At 40.9% G+C, this 17,274-nt stretch overlaps 1 protein-coding gene across 10 annotated transcripts in view; it reads right to left on the reverse strand.

The window, feature by feature from the left end:
• Positions 1 to 17,274, reverse strand: part of magu (SPARC related modular calcium binding-like protein magu) — a 417,174-nt gene that overhangs the window by 91,317 nt on the left and 308,583 nt on the right. For 3 of the 10 annotated variants that reach the window (XM_067156492.2, XM_067156493.2, XM_067156490.2), the window contains one exon: positions 6,410 to 6,568. The exons of 2 other annotated variants lie outside the window; for them this stretch is intronic. In XM_067156492.2, coding sequence (XP_067012593.2) covers positions 6,410 to 6,568 — 159 coding nt within the window. The remainder of the gene's footprint in view (positions 1 to 6,409; positions 6,569 to 17,274) is intronic. 5 more of the 10 variants (XM_067156499.2, XM_067156495.2, XM_067156497.2 and 2 more) reach the window with 3 other exon arrangements.

Raw genomic sequence — 17,274 nt, forward strand, 5'->3', positions numbered from 1 at the left:
ATTATTATTATTATTATTATTATTATTATTATTATTATTATTAACTAATGAAAGTTAAAATCCCCAACCCGACCGGGAGTCAAACCAGGGACCCCGTGAACCAAACGCCAGTATTCTAACCATTTAGCCCTGGAGATTATTAGTAGGCTAATGATATAATAGTACTAAAGCGTTCAGCTCCATGCCTGAATGGTTAGCGTGCTGGCCTTTGGTCACAGGGGTCCCGGGTTCGATTCCCGGCAGGGTCGGGAATTTTAACCATCATTGGTTAATTTCGCCGGCTCGGAGACTGGGTATATGTGTTGTCTTCATCATCATTTCATCCTCATCACGACGCGCAGATCGCCTACGGGCGTCAAATCAAAAGACCTGCATTTGGCGAGCCGAACATGTCCTCGGACACTCCCGGCACTAAAAGCCATACGCTATTTCATTTCACTACTAAAGTGCAGTAATTACCGGCGCATTGTAACCGAGGAAAAGTAAAGTCTGTGACCGGGCGAATTGGCCGTGCGGTTAGGGGCGCGCGGTTGTGAGCTTGCATCCGGGAGAGAATGGGTTCGTATCCCACTGACGGCAGCCCTGAAGATGGTTATCCGTGGTTTCCCATTTTCACACCAGGGAAATGCTGGGGGTGTACCTTACTTAAGGCCACGGCCTCTTCCTTCCAACTCCGAGGCCTTTCCTATCCCATCGTCCCCATAAGACCTATCTGTGTCGGTGCGACGTAAAGCCACTAGCAAAAAATAAAGTCTATGGACAATAAATAAATTAATTAATTAATATAAACAAATAAAGAAATGTTGTGCTTACCATATTCGTTTATCTTTGATTGTGGAAAGCTTTGATCATTTCCTGTCGTCGAACACACGTTGAACAGAAAGACAGAATCAACAGAGTCACCAAGTAAGCACAAAACAGCATTAGAAACCTCTGTTTTCAGCAGGTGTTGGTATGTCTGTAGGGGGCGACACATGGTGGGCGGGCGGGGAAACAAACAAAGAAACACTGGCGAACAACAGCAGCTACAGGGGAAACACAGGGAGTGATGGCGGGGGATTGTAGCACAACTAGAACACCATTAAACCAGCCAACCCGTAAGGAGAATGCAGGAGTGCCAACCGAGTTACGGCGGTGATTCACAGCAGGTTAGCCAACATGAAAACTGACAAATAAAACTGACAGTCGCAGTGCTGCACCCATAGCTCTAGCGTTAAGGAACAGTCCAAACAAAGAAAACAACCAACGCTTGGGTGGTTCTTTTTTCAGTCTGAACGCAAACCGTCCACTTACTGTTCATTTTCTTCGGTAGTCCACTACAGTATTTCACTACATCCAGCGGCTCTTGTCTGCAATAGTAACAGCAAAATTATATACTTTGAAAGTTTTAAGTAACGGAAGGCAAGGAAATTCAAATTGTTCTGTCTAAATATCACAAACTTAGCTATGAATTTGAAATTATTGTACATCAGAACTAGAATTTTAGCTAGAGAGGTGAAATCAAATAGATCGTTGATCATGGAAAGATAACAAACAGAACGTTATTGGGGAAACAAAAATTTCGGTTTTATTCTTGACATAAATATGTCTTATGACTCGGGATCATCCGAAAATTTGTGTAACGTAACGCGACAGAATGTGTGACGGAAGTGTAACCATAGCAACCGTGCAGGCTATGTCTTATGACTGGTTGCCATCTGAAATTAGCAGCCGTTGATGGATGGCCATGTCAGGGAAACATTTTTATGACCCTTTGATTTTCCCAGGAGAAAAGGGGTTTATTTTTGTTATTTTAAAAAGCAATTAGTGGGCCTTCAAGTTTCCAGAACGTCCAAATTAATTTTTAACATCAAACTCCGAGAAAGCGTTAGGGAAAATATTGGAGATGTTACAAAGACATATTCAGTGAGGTAGTGTAGCGTTGTAGGGTATAAATGTAGATATGTCAGAGACTTCAGAATGGCAGGGGGACTGCTATATGCAGCTCACCTCCATTAGGGGTTTGCCTGGAAAGAGCAGGACGAGAAAACGAATTTACAATTTACCTGAACATTTCACGTCGCATAATGAAGGATATCCGGCCTTAAATCTCTCGCCACCGGGCGAGCTGGCCTTGCGGTTAGGGGCGCACAGCTATGAACTTGCATCCGGGAGATAGTGGGTTCGAGCCCCCACTGTTGGCAGCCCTGAAGATGGTTTTCGTGGATGCCCATTTTCACACCAGGCAAATGCTGGGACTGTACCTTAATTATGGCCAACCACAGGTATTTTCCCCCCGATATCTTTAATCTTCGAAGGGTCAGAACTCTTCCTTTTCTTTTCACCTCTGATTAGTGTAAAGAGAGGACGGTTACCCAGTTGTACTTCTTGAAACAATTATCACCACCACTAATCGTGGATTTTCCAAAAAGACGTAATTTACACGTTGTTTATGTATTTTTCTTCTACGTATTCTCAAGACTTCTGCATTATTTGAATTAGTCTTACTAGACCACATATTTTATAAGTAAGTTAAGCTTTATAAAATAAAAGAATGTTTGGTGTTTAATTGACAGAAACAATCCTAACCTAAAATATTTCCAATACTTTAGTATCATTCAAGATTCACGGGTAGAATCTCAATAAGAAACAGCATGTAATTTTACAAGATCACATACATAAGTTTATTTAGTTCACAAGCTTCGTGAAACACGGCCCTGGTCTGTTAGCAGAGATGTTGCACCTGAGTACATTAATAAGAGATATTGTTATGAAAAAAAAAAAGAGGATTTGAAAATCTTTGGGAAGTTTTGCAGGTTTGTTGTACGCAGAGAGATATAAACTCTTAACGTAATTCCTAATGTAGGCACGACATCGAACTCTTTCTAAGCGTTAGATAGAAATTAAACGTATTTGAGTTTTTAAAATGCCCTTTTATCCAAGGAACCTTACATGTCCACAAACTTTCGGAACCCACACCAATCTTATATAAAAATATGTTCAGAAATATACAATAGAATCTCCCAAATCACTGTATAAAAATCATAACAAAAGACGAAAAACCACAAACTGCAGACGATTTCTTCTACTTTTCTCAAAACTAATAGTCTAGTAGCAGACACGCATGGTTTCTCAAAAAACCCTTTCCTTTCCCGTCATCGCCATAAGACCTGTGTCGGTGCGACGTAAAGCAACTTGTAAAATATACATAGTTTGACCACGATTTCGCTGTGGCAGAATATTTTCCTGTCAAGCAGTTCTTTTAACGTGCAGGCAAGTTCTCTCTGAATGCGCCGGTGTTTGTCAGTACCGTAACCTTAAGCATAGTAAGCGAGTGTGAATAGGCACAATCATGCTAACAGTAATAAGTATAAGATGTCAGTGAAATGATTTGCGAACAAGTTGTATTCTCTAATTAAAACTTCTGTTACCGGAATCGTAGGATATAGCCTACAAGTTCAGAAAATTACGAGTACAAATTTCTTCAAGTCATGAACTGAACGGAAAAGGATGAATTTGCACTCAAATCTTTGTGGAGAAAAAAATCGTTTTTAATTCCATTTTAGACACCTAAGATTAGGAATTATTTTAAAAACGTATACAAACCCTATTGTCTCTTTGCTAATTCTTTCCTTTAATTTCATCAAATAATAATAAAATATTTGGCGTAAATACGAAGAAAAAGCTATTCGACGCAGCTAACAGTGCCACAGCAAGTAGGCCTAGTGGAGATTAGCGTAGCAGCGTATATAAGCTCGATTAGTATCTGATGGCACATTGGTGAATGTGTTATTATATAACTTAGTATTGAATCAAAATCTCAAAAAATGTGTTATTACTGCCGTTAAGGTGGTAAACTGTCAGCCTTTACTGCTTTGCCGAAATTGGCTGAGAGAGCATCATAAACCTACCATTTTGTAGCTTTTCTTTAAAAAAAATTGTCATCTACCCCGAACTATATTCCCCAGACTCCTCGTACTTTTTGTTGTCTATCTTTTTTCTTTCCCACTTCTCATTCCCAATCAGCGCTACTGAAATCAGACGAAAGGGATTTAAATTTAGAGCATCCCGTGTAGCTGTTGAAACGGGGGGAAAACAACAAGTTGACTGAAGAGCCTACTGATAAAGAATATTTGGTGTTTTGTTTTCTGGGGTACAGGTAAAGAAGGTATTCCACAGAATGGCGGGTTCATGGCAGCAGCAGACCCGGCCAGGTAAGCAAAGCGATACGGATTTTTCGGACCCCTATAGGAATTTTCGGCCTTAAACAATTCCTGTGTCTTGTGTAGTGGTTAGCGTGATTAGCTGCCACCCCCAGAGGCCCGGGTTCGATTTACGGCTCTGCCACAAAATTTGAAAAATGGCACGAGCGCTGGAACGGAATCCACTCAGCCTCGGGAGGTCAACTAAGTTGAGGTGGGTTCGATTCTCACCTCAGCAATCCTCGAAGTGGTTTTCCGTGGTTTCCCACTTCTCCTCGAGGCAAATGCCGGGGTGGTACCTAACTTAAGGCCACGGCCGCTTCCTTCCCTCTTCCTTGTCTATCCCTTCCAATCTTCCCACCCCCTCCACAAGGCCCCTGTTCAGCGTAGCAGATGAGGCCGCCTGGGCGAGGTACTTGTCATTCTCCCCAGTTGTATCCCCCGACCCAATGTTTTACTCTCCAGGACACTGCCCTTGAGACAGTAGAGGTGGGATCCTTCGCTGATTTCGAGGGAAAAACCAACCCTGGAGGGTAAAACGATTAAGAAAGAAAGAAAAGCGTACTTGTATCGTTACAGGTTGAGAGATACCTACAGTACATGCAAACTTCCTGCTTCTAAGGCATTTTTGTTCTTTTTATTTTAGATACATCTCATTCTGCCTGACCCCTCCCCCCTTCCCCCGTGAATCCCTGATTTTTTGGTCAGTATGGTTCTGATAAACCCTGTATAAAACTTTGTAACAAATTTAGATTTCGCCTGAAATGTTTTGTGCCGATAGTGATATGGAACGTCTTCTGGAAGCTGTGTCTATATATAAAAATGATTTCCAGGTTCTATACATGAAATCAAAGGGAAGCTGCAACTTTGGCGTTCATATTAGGACAAATACAAACTAAAGACGGACCAAATATGTCTTCCGAAATTCGTGTTATGTAGAATTATTCTTTAGGTTTTGTCCGTAGTTGTCTCTCGGGAGGAAGAAGTGAAGTCCTACGAACGGCTTTATATTTCCCTGGTGCGACCCATACTACTTTATGGTTTTCCTTTCTGGCAGCCAACGACAGCGGAATATATGAGGAACCTGGAAGGTGTCCAGCGACGTGCAGAACACATCCCTCTAATCACAGCCAGGCCATTGCCACCAGTGAACTCGTTATGTAAACAAATAGATGTAGCCTTCCTTAAGAAATCCCTGACAGTCAACACACAGCTCTCCCCTTTCCACCACCCGCAGTTGTGACGAGAGGCCAAGGAGTTACTCTTGTCCCTCCCCTCGCCAGAACAACCTCATATTAAAATGGATTTTACACAAGGTCTGCTCGTATCTGGAATCTTCTACCACCTGAGGTAAAACTGCTTCCTCTCCCTCACTTCCTCCGTGTAATAAAGAAAATGTATATGCAAATACAAACCGGTATGAGATGTATATAACTTGTATAAATTAGAATTGCAAGAAAGATGGGTGCAAGTACAGTTGAATGTCGGCAAATGTGTGTGTGTGGGCGTGGTTGTGAATGAGTGCCTATACAGGGGTATGAGTGAGGGTATACATGACTGGGTCTTCTTACTCTAATATGTATAGAATACATCAAGATAATTATTATTCTAAGAGTACAGTGTTTAGAGTGTAAATATGTAACTTTAAAATTGTCTACATATTATATGTAAATATTCAGTAGAGTTTATGTACACGCGAGCACAGAAATGGTGTCCCGGTATAAACAAAGCATGGTATACCCCCACCTCCACGCTTAACGCATTGCTGCAGGTAGAAAGCCCACTGCAAGGCTGTTGTGACTGAAATGGGCACAGTGGTGGATGTATAGCAATACACACACTGTGCCTTCACGACTACCGGTTCACTCCCTCCCCTCATTTTCGGTACTGGAGTGGGGCGGTGTTGATTGTTTATGCCGGGACACCATTTCTGTGCTTGCATATACACATACATGTGGGGATGGAGGCACTTCCGTGTATGTGGGACTTGCCCTTTCTCCATCTACAACCCCTAGTAAAATTTAAAGAAAATAATAACAACAAACATTTTATAATATGATAAGGGGAAATTGTATCGGTTCTCTTAAAACTGTCGCATTCTTCTCGGGATTTCGAGCGGAGCTGGATACGTTCCTGATTATTTGAACCTGTAGTGGACGGTGCGTCAGACTTGAAAAGCCAAGCCAATACAACACATTTACAAAGAGCCAAGAAGCTAGCAGTATTACTTTGTGTGGAGGCCCGCAGCTGAGACAGTGTATTCCGAAGCAATGCCCGGCTGGTGAGAAGTCTTTTCTTTGTCCACTCACCTTCATCCTTGCTGGGGGTGGTCGGGCCGTCTGTTCGCCTCCCGTCTGAATTCAGCAAACGGAACAAAGAGAAAGAGACTAAATAATAATAAGACTTCTCAGCACAGATGTCTCCCGCGTACCTCTCTCTGTTTCCTCTTCACTTTCTCCCTCTTTAACACTCAGATCAACACCAACACCATATTACACAGGATTACCACAGGGAAGGTTTACAAGAACATTCAGCCTCAAACTCAAGGTGGGCAAGGTCAGCACTTTCTGTGCTATAGCTCATTCCACGTTAAAAAAATAGTATTGCTCTTATGGACCTACAAGAAGTGAACACACCCCCTCTGAGACAACCATAATTCCTCGTGATTAACGGATATTATACTGTACTTTGTAATGTATTATGAAAGACAAATAAAAAGGATGAGGCAATTTTGCCCGTGAATTATTAAAGTAACTACATAACATTTTCTTTTTCAAAAATACATTCGCAGGGAGGAAGCACACTGGGGGGAACAGCCACCGCTTTGTTGCCCTCCTTCCGTGGTGCTCTGGAACATGTTAAGCGTAATCCGTCAGCTTATCACTGTTGGAGAGAAGTCATATATTTATTTATGTGTGTGTTCTAAATATTCTTGTACTATACAGCAGTTGTGACTGAAGATTCTGATGCTGTGGTGTGCAGCGATACATCACGACATGACTTGTACTGACACAGAAATTCACTATGATTTTTATCTGTGCTTGGTTTTGTTACTTCGCTTTTGTTTGTTAAGCGCATTTTATTTTTGCCACACTTTAGCCACTTTTATTCACAAGCACGTTTAATTGTTACCAATCTTTCCGTGGGGTGGGATGACGGCGCAATAGTACCCCGCGTTGCCTGGGCAAATTTATCAAATGCAAATTAACGGCACCCCCCACCCCGAGCCTATAAAAATTATGTGTTGCCTCCCAGTTTGCCTTGAATTTCAATACTGAGGTTTTGTATGTGCAACAGTTTATCCATTTTGCTTTGAAAACCTAAATAACCCCCGTCCCCTTCCTACAACCCCTGTACCCTAGATTTTTTTTAAATTGCAGCTTACTTTCTTCCTTCCTTTATTTTGAACTGAAGTACACAGGAAACTCGTTTATCCGGCCCTCATTAATCCGGATCGAAAAAAATACAAAATCATTTTTACTTGTACAGTATTTCTTTTACGGCGTCGACTCTTCTTGAATGTCTTTCTCTTCTTGAAGTAATTCCACCACGGTCTATCAAAGGTACCGTCCTGGCGTTCGCCTGGAATTGAGAATGGGAAACCGTGGAAAAACATTCCCAGGATGGCCGAGGTAGGATTCGAGCCCACGCTCTTCTGAATGCAACGTACTATTAATTCACTGATGGCGAATTCGAAACTGAAACCGGCACTCCATCAGAAAAAAACAATGACTCATGGAAAGGTAACAATGCGGCTGGACAAACTGATGGCCTATTTAGAATTCTAGACTGAAACCACACCGGCAGAACTGATGTTAGTAAAACGTCTTCGTGATCGTGCTGCGCGCAAACGATATTACAAACGTAAAACAGAAAAATACTCACACATTACTTTAGTGCACAAAACAAAGTCGTAATTATAAGAAAAGTGTTCTTATATATTTCTGTACAACTGAAAAAAAGGTTTTACTGTACATGTACCTACTGTATATGCATTTTAATTTTTCCGGATTATCCGGATTTTCGATAATCCGGATCAGTTCCTGTCCCACTTAATCCGGATAAACGAGGTTCTTGTGTACTGTGTTTCACCAGTATATAGGGCCAATGCCACGGTTTGCCCGTGATCCTGTTGAGCAGAGCCGCTCGATATGGCAAGCTTCTTCTCATAGTAGCGATACAGTTTTCTTAACGTGGAATGACGTATAGCGAACTGCATCGAGACACAGTGCGCTGTGGGCTTCTGTATAATAATACGAGGGCCGTAAATAAAGTACTGGCAATATTGATAAGGCGCAATATTTAAGGAACTCTCAAGTACAGTTGCATTACATTTCTTCAATGTAGCCACCAGCAAAGTCAAATTACCTTTTGCCAAATGTCGAGAAGCCGTTGGGGACCGTTGGCAAGGCGTTCCCTCCCTGGTTACCTGTATATGCCACCTAGAGATAGGTGGTGTGAGAAGTACCGATATCGGTGAGCTTTATCGCGCTCCTCTGTCAGTCTGAATATAATTATGTTGCCAACTCAGCGGATTTTTCCGCCAAATTTCGCGGATTTTAAAATGGAACAGCGGATACATTTTCCATTTAGCGGACAGCGGATTATTTGACGTATTTTCAAACTTCTTTTAGCGATTTTTAGCGGTAACAATATCACATTTCATCACCAGGAGAAAGTCCGACTCGTTGGCTGAATGGTCAGCGTACTGGCCTTCGCTTCAGAGGGTCCCGGGTTCGACTCCCGGCCGGGTCGGGGATTTTAACCTTAATTGGTTAATTCCATTGGCTCGAGGGCTGGGTGTTTGTGCTGTCCCCAACATCCCTGCAACTCACACATCACACATAACACTGTCCCCCACCACAATAACATGCAGTTACCTACACACGGCAGATGCCGCCCACCCTCATCGGAGGGTCTGCCTGACAAGGGCTGAACTCGGCTAGAAATAACCACACGAAATTAAAAATTAAAAACCAGGAGAAAAAAATAGAACTAGTACGGTATAATAGTCTACTTATTCTTGTTGTATTGAACTTATGCTGCATACTACCACTCGTTTTCTAAACCAGCTCTGGCCCACAGCCTCAGTCAGAATTTTTTACAATCGTTACTATACTATTGATGAGCCAGGTAGTGTCGTGTTTGATAACGTCTTTCTGTTGACATCAGGTTCTTTTTGGTTAAAAAGTAGTCAGATACTTAGTAAAGAGTGGTTAAATAATTTAAAAGACTAGTTGGTTGAGCTTCCCAGTGATGTCAAATACGGACGGTGCGTCTATTGCACTGATCTCTATACCTGGATGGCTGGTAGCTTGGGTAGCAGTAAGCCCAATAGAAGATGACTGGCGCAGTAAGATGGCAGCGAGCGCACGGTGCAATAGACCATGAGGAGCGCGCTTGCTTTGTTTATGCTTAGTTCAGTGACGCCAGGCCTCTTGATTGTAGTTTCACGAGTGTTCTGTGCTGTGTTAGTGCAAAGTAAATAGTAGTGTATTTTACGAATTTAGGTTCGTTGCCTTGTAGTACGCTTGTGAATTACAAGATTAAATTTAAATATGTATGTGTTTATATATATATATATTCCTTTGAGTACGAGAAGAAGGCAATTGCGTCCTAGTATGAAATAATAGTACAATATGCAACAAGCCTATAAAGGCAATAATTAAGACAACGAGCAAAGCGAGTTTTATAATTTCCATAGCCCAACTTGGCAGGTTCGATCCTGGCTCAGTCCGGTGGTATTTGAAGGTGCTCAAATACGACAGCCTCGTGTCGGTAGATTTACTGGCACGTAGAAGAACTCCTGCGGGACTTAATTCTGGCACATCGGCGTCTCCGAAAACCGTAAAAGTAGTTAGTGGGACACAAAGCAAATACTGTAACATTAAATTTTCATACGAGTGTCTTAATTACCATTATAGGCGAGTTGCGCGACGATAATTATAACTCTATTTTTTAAATATTCATAAATTTCTGTCGAGATGTCCCTTGACAGTTGAGTTTACTGAACAGAGCGCATGCGCTGGGTTATTGATTTTCCGTGAGTGGATCAGAGACCTTGACAATGTCATATGTTTTCAAATCTTTGATAGAAGGTTATCATAACCTAGCTTTATTTCAAATACAAGTCGTTTATTGTACAGTTGGTGAAGTGAATTTGCGGAAATGTGCCGTGCGGTTGTGGAATATTGGAAGTAGAAGGTGCATTCATGTTAATATGTGTGTCCGACATGTTTGATTTTGGAAACAAGTGCAAAGCTAGTGCGTTAAGCCAAAGCCTACCAGATACTAGAAGGCCTGGACAGAGAGCCAATTTCTTGCATTAAAAGCGGGGTAATAGTTTTTCTCCTTTTCACCGCTAGGTTCGCGTTTATGTTCTGTTGTTTGGCGCGAATTCTATGATTACGTGTGTTAGTGCAACATGTTTTATGAGAAGAAATAACATATTAAACTTAGTTTTATAAGGAAAGGCCTTATCTAACATGAAATATGAAGAGTTTTGTCGTTTTTAAATTTATTTGGTCTCACGATTTGCAATATATGGATGGTTGCTGAGATGCACTTAACATTTGTTTAGTCATGTGCTTCCAAATTACCGTGAAGGTGGTGATGGTGATTATTTTAATAGGAAGCACAACTAGGCAACCATCCTCTATCTAAAACTAATCAGAAAGAGAAACTGGAAGGGATCAGACACTTCGAAAAATGGAGGTATCGGCCAGAGGAAGACAAGGGCCACGAAGGGCGTGAAAATGAAAGACTCCCTAGCCCTCGGAAACCTTATAGCGTCGGGGTCGGCAAAGAACCAGAGTTGACCAAGGAAGGTCGGATAGGATAGATGAAAGTGAGGAGCCTGGCACAAGTAAGTGGAAGAAATGCCAGGACTCAGCTAAGGGCCCCGTGGTCGCCAACCCATGATCCAAATTTCAGAGCCCCTGGGTACAATTGCCGTCAAGTTTCTCTTTCCATTCTGTAGGTTAAGGTGGTTTATTGTTGCGTGCCTGACTGCACATCTGACACAGCGAACAAATATACACAAATATAAATTTTCATTTTTTCCTAAAGATCCGAGTTTACGGGAGAAATGGAGGCTTGCTATTTCTCGACAGGACAGCAGAAAAGGATCTCTTTGGGCTCCTAATGATAACTCCAGAATATGTAGCTTGCACTTTGTCAAATCAGATTACAGTGTACTGTGAGGGGAATTCTGCTCCCCGACAAAGTGCCGGCGCAAATTCGTCTTCTTCTTAAAAATGTATTAATATTTACAACGCGGGCGTTAGGATATCTCGGAAAATGTAACCTTGTCCGAAAGCTGAAATTCCTTACCGCTGCAAAGTTTAAAGAGACGTTTCAGTGCCGCGACTGTGATCAAGCACACATCACATACATTATACTTACAAAATTTTTCAGACCTGTTCTTGATAATAATGCAAAGAAAGTGACTAAATACTGTGATTTATTAAACAAATTCAAGAGCAAGCCTCTGAGCAGAAAACTGTTGAAATTATAGAAATAGGAAAAAATCGTGTGAGTACTTCTATTTAGGCCTGTTTCCCTATTCTTTATTCTTGTGTGATAATCAAGTGCTATATGAAAGAAATACATGAAGTGTAACGTGTTCTAAGTTGTTTTATATATTTATATCTGATTCACACCGGGCATAATGATAATAAAATGTATTATTTCGCGTTATTGTATGAATCTTCAATATAAGGATATGGACAGAACATAAACGCGATCCAAGCGGCCATTGCCTGAACTACTTTGTTCGCCCAGAAATGTGTCTGCTTGTCCAGGCCTTCTATTATAGCGTAGGCAACGGTTAAGCGCAGGTGCAATGCTATCCTTATCTAATCGGTCAAACAGTTGTAACATCCTCCCGAAGGTATCACCACCTTGACGAAGGCAAAATATATTTTGCCGGGTGTTTATTGGAGGCTTGCGTGGTCAAATGATCCTTAGAGCTATGCCGGCGGGAGCATCTGCTCCTGGTAGGGCCACCCAAGCCGGACAGATCTAAGGTGATGATCCAGACTAAGAGTGATACCCTGGTCCTCCAGGTTGGGGGTTGAGCGTAGGGTTAACTCCCCTACCTCGTAGAAAAACCAACTGTTACGGATACCTTAAGAATGAATAATGTAGGACTGGAAAACTTGGTGACGAACCGGCGAGAAAAACGGCTAAAGAGAAGGAAAAATGATATTATATTAGCAACGTGATGACCTTAGAAAGTTAGGAGTTATACGTTGGAGAAGAAAAGCTGAGGACCGAGATGAATGGAGGCAGGTGATAAAGGAGGCCAAGGACCTACAAGGACTGTAGCGCCGACCAGTAAGTAAGTAAGTAAGTTGTAACATAATGAAAGTCTCAACTCTGATTGGTGGAGAACCTGTATCATAATGAAAATCTAAACTCTGATTGGTAGAGAACCTGTATCATAATGAACTCATTAAGTCAGTTTTCTGGCATATAATAAGCCTATTTATATTTCGGCATCGTCGAGCATACAGTATATTCAGTTTTCTTTACCCCTTAATATTGAAAACAAACGATGGGTAACTAATATAACTGTACGACTAATATTTAATTACAAAATTTAATTTGGGGTAATAATGTTGAATTGTTAATGACGAAAACATGTATTTATTTATTTATTTATTTATTTATTTATTTATTTATTTATTTATTTATAAATGTGGTTTAATACGTTTTAAATGTAACTGGTAAAATAGCAGTAAATTAATTTGGTTGGTATTGAAATTTTCATTTCTAAATTTCCCAATTTGAATATTTTAGATTTAATGGTTCTTATTTTATTTTTCTCTTACTGAAGAAAACTACATCATGTTCGTTTTCGAGGTGGATATTGGAATTTTATGTTCGATATCTAAACTGAAGCGTTTTTCCTCAATAAAACCATTAAATCAAATTACTGTAAGTACCAATAATTGTATTCAAGTTGGCAAGTTAAAAAATATAAACGCACGGTATATTAAATGTTAACATTAGTGAAAGGTTAATTTGCTGAACAATGCAACGGGCCTGCACTGCTGATGTTATCATCAGGTCTCTCTTTTATGACGTCTTTGAGTCGAGGCTGAATGGTTTAGAGGAGTCAAGTGGCAAGTTGCTTCCAGATTTCCCGTGTAAATAAGAGAGGAACTATCGAGATGTTAACTTTCGTTCAAGTGGACAGTATGTTGACTTTTATGTCCCCTTTGTCTTGACAGCACTACTGTTGGTGGATAAACCCCAATTTGTGATCCAGCTCTCCACGAGGTTTTCAAAAATGGGCAAGTGGGACAAAAACGACATTATTAAGTTCTTAAAACTGAACGAGAAATATGACATTTTGTAAAAACGTACAGCACAGTGATTGTTGGAATGAAAACAAGTGGGAGGATATGTTTGAAAGTCTAAAAGACCCGGGATTCATCGACGTACTGTAGATGTTCAACTCATCATTTATTACAAGAACGCCATCACTCAAAAACTGCCTGTTTCGAGTCATGTATGTACACTTTTAATTGCTATACGTAACTCAAAACAGGCAGTTTTTGAGTGATGATGTTGTATTAAATGAGCGATAAATATTGCAAGAATTTGAAACTGTCGCCACTAGCCAGATACCGGTAACGAAGTTTTACTTCAAATTTCATTCCAGGAGATACTGCCATTCTTATTATCGTATCATTCTTCCAAATCACGGTTGAATCATTGCCAGCAGTTCGTGAAATTTCTCAGGAGACATTCTCAGAGAGTTCCTACAGGAAAAGAGTATTCGATGTCTCGCCTACGAATCCATTCCCCAGCACAAGACTTCCTCCTCCTTATATTTCTGTCGATACATTTTTGTCCTCTAGAAGCAACAATCAAATACCCTTGGATTATTACGATAGACATTTTAATCTCAGACTTATGCCTATTACACTATATTCACAATCTACTTAGCAGTAGTTTGGGGTCGGCGGTTGCAGTGTGGGTGATTATTTGGGTAATGATTATAAAACTGTTTCTATACAAGTGTAAAACAATATTCGTCCTAGAAATAAAAAGACTACTTACGATTCCAGACAAAACGTAAACTGTGAACTGGATAAATTAGAGACACATGACTGTCAAAAAATCACTGCCACCTGGAGAAATTAAAGACAAGTGACTGTCAAAAATATCACTGCCTTCTGGATAAATTAAACACAAGCGACTGTCGAACTCATCACTGCCTTCTGGAGAAATTAAAGACAAGTGGAAGTCGAAAACATCACTGCCTTCTGGATAAATGAAAGACAAATGACTGTCAAATTCATCACTGCCTTCTGGATAAATTAAAGACAAGCGACTGACGAACTCATCACTGCCTTCTGGATAAATTAAAGACAAGTGATTGTCGAAAACATCACTGCCTTCTGGATAAATGAAAGACAAGTGACTGCCGAAAACATCACTGCCTTCTGGATAAATGAAAGACAAGTGACTGCCGAAAACTTCACTGCCTTCTGGAGAAATTAAAGACAAGTGGCTGTCGAAAATATCACTGCCTTCTGGATAAATTAAATACAAGTGACTGTCGAACTCATCACTGCCTTCTGGATAAATTAAAGACAAGTGGCTGTCGAAAATATCACTGCCTTCTGGATAAATTAAATACAAGTGACTGTCGAACTCATCACTGCCTTCTGGATAAATTAAAGACAAGTGGCTGTCGAAAATATCACTGCCTTCTGGATAAATGAAATACAAGTGACTGTCGAACTCATCACTGCGTTCTGGATAAATGAAAGACAAGTGACTGTCGAACTCATCACTGCCTTCTGGATAAATTAAAGACAAGTGGCTGTCGAAAATATCACTGCCTTCTGGATAAATTAAATACAAGTGACTGTCGAACTCATCACTGCCTTCTGGATAAATTAAAGACAAGTGGCTGTCGAAAATATCACTGCCTTCTGGATAAATTAAATACAAGGGACTGTCGAACTCATCACTGCCTTCTGGATAAATTAAATACAAGTGACTGTCGAACTCATCACTGCCTTCTGGATAAATTAAAGACAAGTGACTGTCGAAAACACCACTGCCTTCTAGAGAAATTAAAGACAAGTGACTGTCGAACTCATCACTGCCTTCTGAATAAATTAAAGACAAGTGACTGTCGAACTCATCACTGCCTCCTGGAGAAATTAAAGACAAGTGACTGTCGAAAATATCACTGCCTTCTGGAGAAATTAAAGACAAGTGACTGTCGAACACATCACTGCCTTCTGGAGAAATTAAAGACAACTGACTGTCGAAAATATCACTACCTTCTGAATAAATTAAAGACAAGTGACTGTCGAACTCATTATTGCCTTCTGAATACTACGGTACTTTGTATTATTTCCAAGAGGAATAATAGCGAGATAAACGAGAGTCAAGATACCGCGGTTCCGAAATTAAGGGTTAGCAATGGTGCAACAGGTTATTGACAATACCACGGTTTCGTAACGCCTGATACTTCCCGAGAATGATGCACCCGGGCATAAGATTAGTACTGGAAGTGTTCAAGAAGAAACAACAATGTCCGTGTGAGAGCTATCAAGAGACTACTGGGCTGACGTCATCGTACGTACTGTGTATCAGTCAGTGCCTCCCCTGCCCTCCCTATTACCAGAGCTAATGCCTGTCTTCCTGTGCGCGGGTAGCGGACGTGCCTAACACGCTGCTCCACTCACACCTCGAGCCTACCAACAACAACAACAACAACAACAACAACAACAATACTGTTTGAGTCATCCGCCCATAGAGTGGTTTGATGCAGCTTTCCATGCCACCCTGTCCTGTGCTAACCTTTCCATTTCTACGTAACTGCTACATCCTACATCTGTTCTAATCTGATTGGCATATTGATAGCTTGGTCTACCTCTACCGTTCTTACCACCTACACTCCCCTTAAAAACAAACTGCACAAGTCCTGGGTGTCTTAGGATGTGTGCTATCATTCTATCTCTTATTTTGGTCAAATTTAGCCAAATCGATCTCTTCTCGCCAATTCGATTCAGTATCTCTTCATTTGTGATTCGATCTATCCATTTCACCTTCAGCATTCTTCTGTAACACCACATTTCAAAAGCTTCTATTCTATTTCTTTCTGAGCTAGTTATCGTCCACGTTTCACTTCCATACAATGCCACGCTCCAGACGAAAGTCTTCAAAAATATCTTTCTTATCCTTATATCAATGTTCGAAATGAGCAAATTTCTTTTCTTAAGAAAGCTCTTCCTTGCTTGTGCTAGTCTGCATTTTCCTCCTTACTTCTTCCATCGTTGCTTATTTTACTACCCAAGTAACAATATTCATCTACTTCCTTTAAGACTTAATTTCCTAATCTAATATTTCCTGCATCACCTGATTGTTCGACTGCACTCCATTACTTTTCTTCTACTTTCTTGTACTCCTTACCCAAGACTCCGTCCATACCATTCAGCAATTTCTCCAGATCTTCTGCAGTCTCAGATAAAATAACAATATCGTCATCAAATCTCAGGGTTTTGATTTCCTCTCCTTGGATTGTGATTCCCTTCCCAGACTCCTCTTTGATTTCCTTTACTGCCTGTTCTATACAAACATTGAAAAGAAGGGAGTACAAACCGCAACCTTGCCTCACTCCTTTCTCGATTGCGGCTTCTTTTTCAAAGCCCTCGATTGTTATCACAGCAGACTGATTTTTATACAGATTGTAGATAATTCTTCGTTCTCGGTATCTGATCCCAATCACCTTCAGATTCTCAAATAGCTTGGTCCAGTCAACATTATCAAATGCCTTTTCTAGGTCTACGAACGCCTTCAATGTGGGCTTGTCCTTCTTGATTCGATCCTCTAAGATCAGACGTAAAGTCAGGATTGCTTCACGTGTTCCTATATTACATTTCTTTCTTTTTTTCTTTTTTTTTTTTTTGGAAGTTGCTTTACGTCGCACCGACACAGACCGGTCTTATGGCGACGATGGGACGGGAAAGGACTAGGAGTGGGAAGGAAGCGGCCGTGGCCTTAATTAGGAACAGCCCCAGCATTTGCCTGGTGTGAAAATGGGAAACCACGGAAAACCATC

This window comes from Anabrus simplex, chromosome 12, assembly GCF_040414725.1.
Source record: "Anabrus simplex isolate iqAnaSimp1 chromosome 12, ASM4041472v1, whole genome shotgun sequence".
In the NCBI taxonomy this organism is placed as follows: Eukaryota; Metazoa; Arthropoda; class Insecta; order Orthoptera; family Tettigoniidae; genus Anabrus; species Anabrus simplex.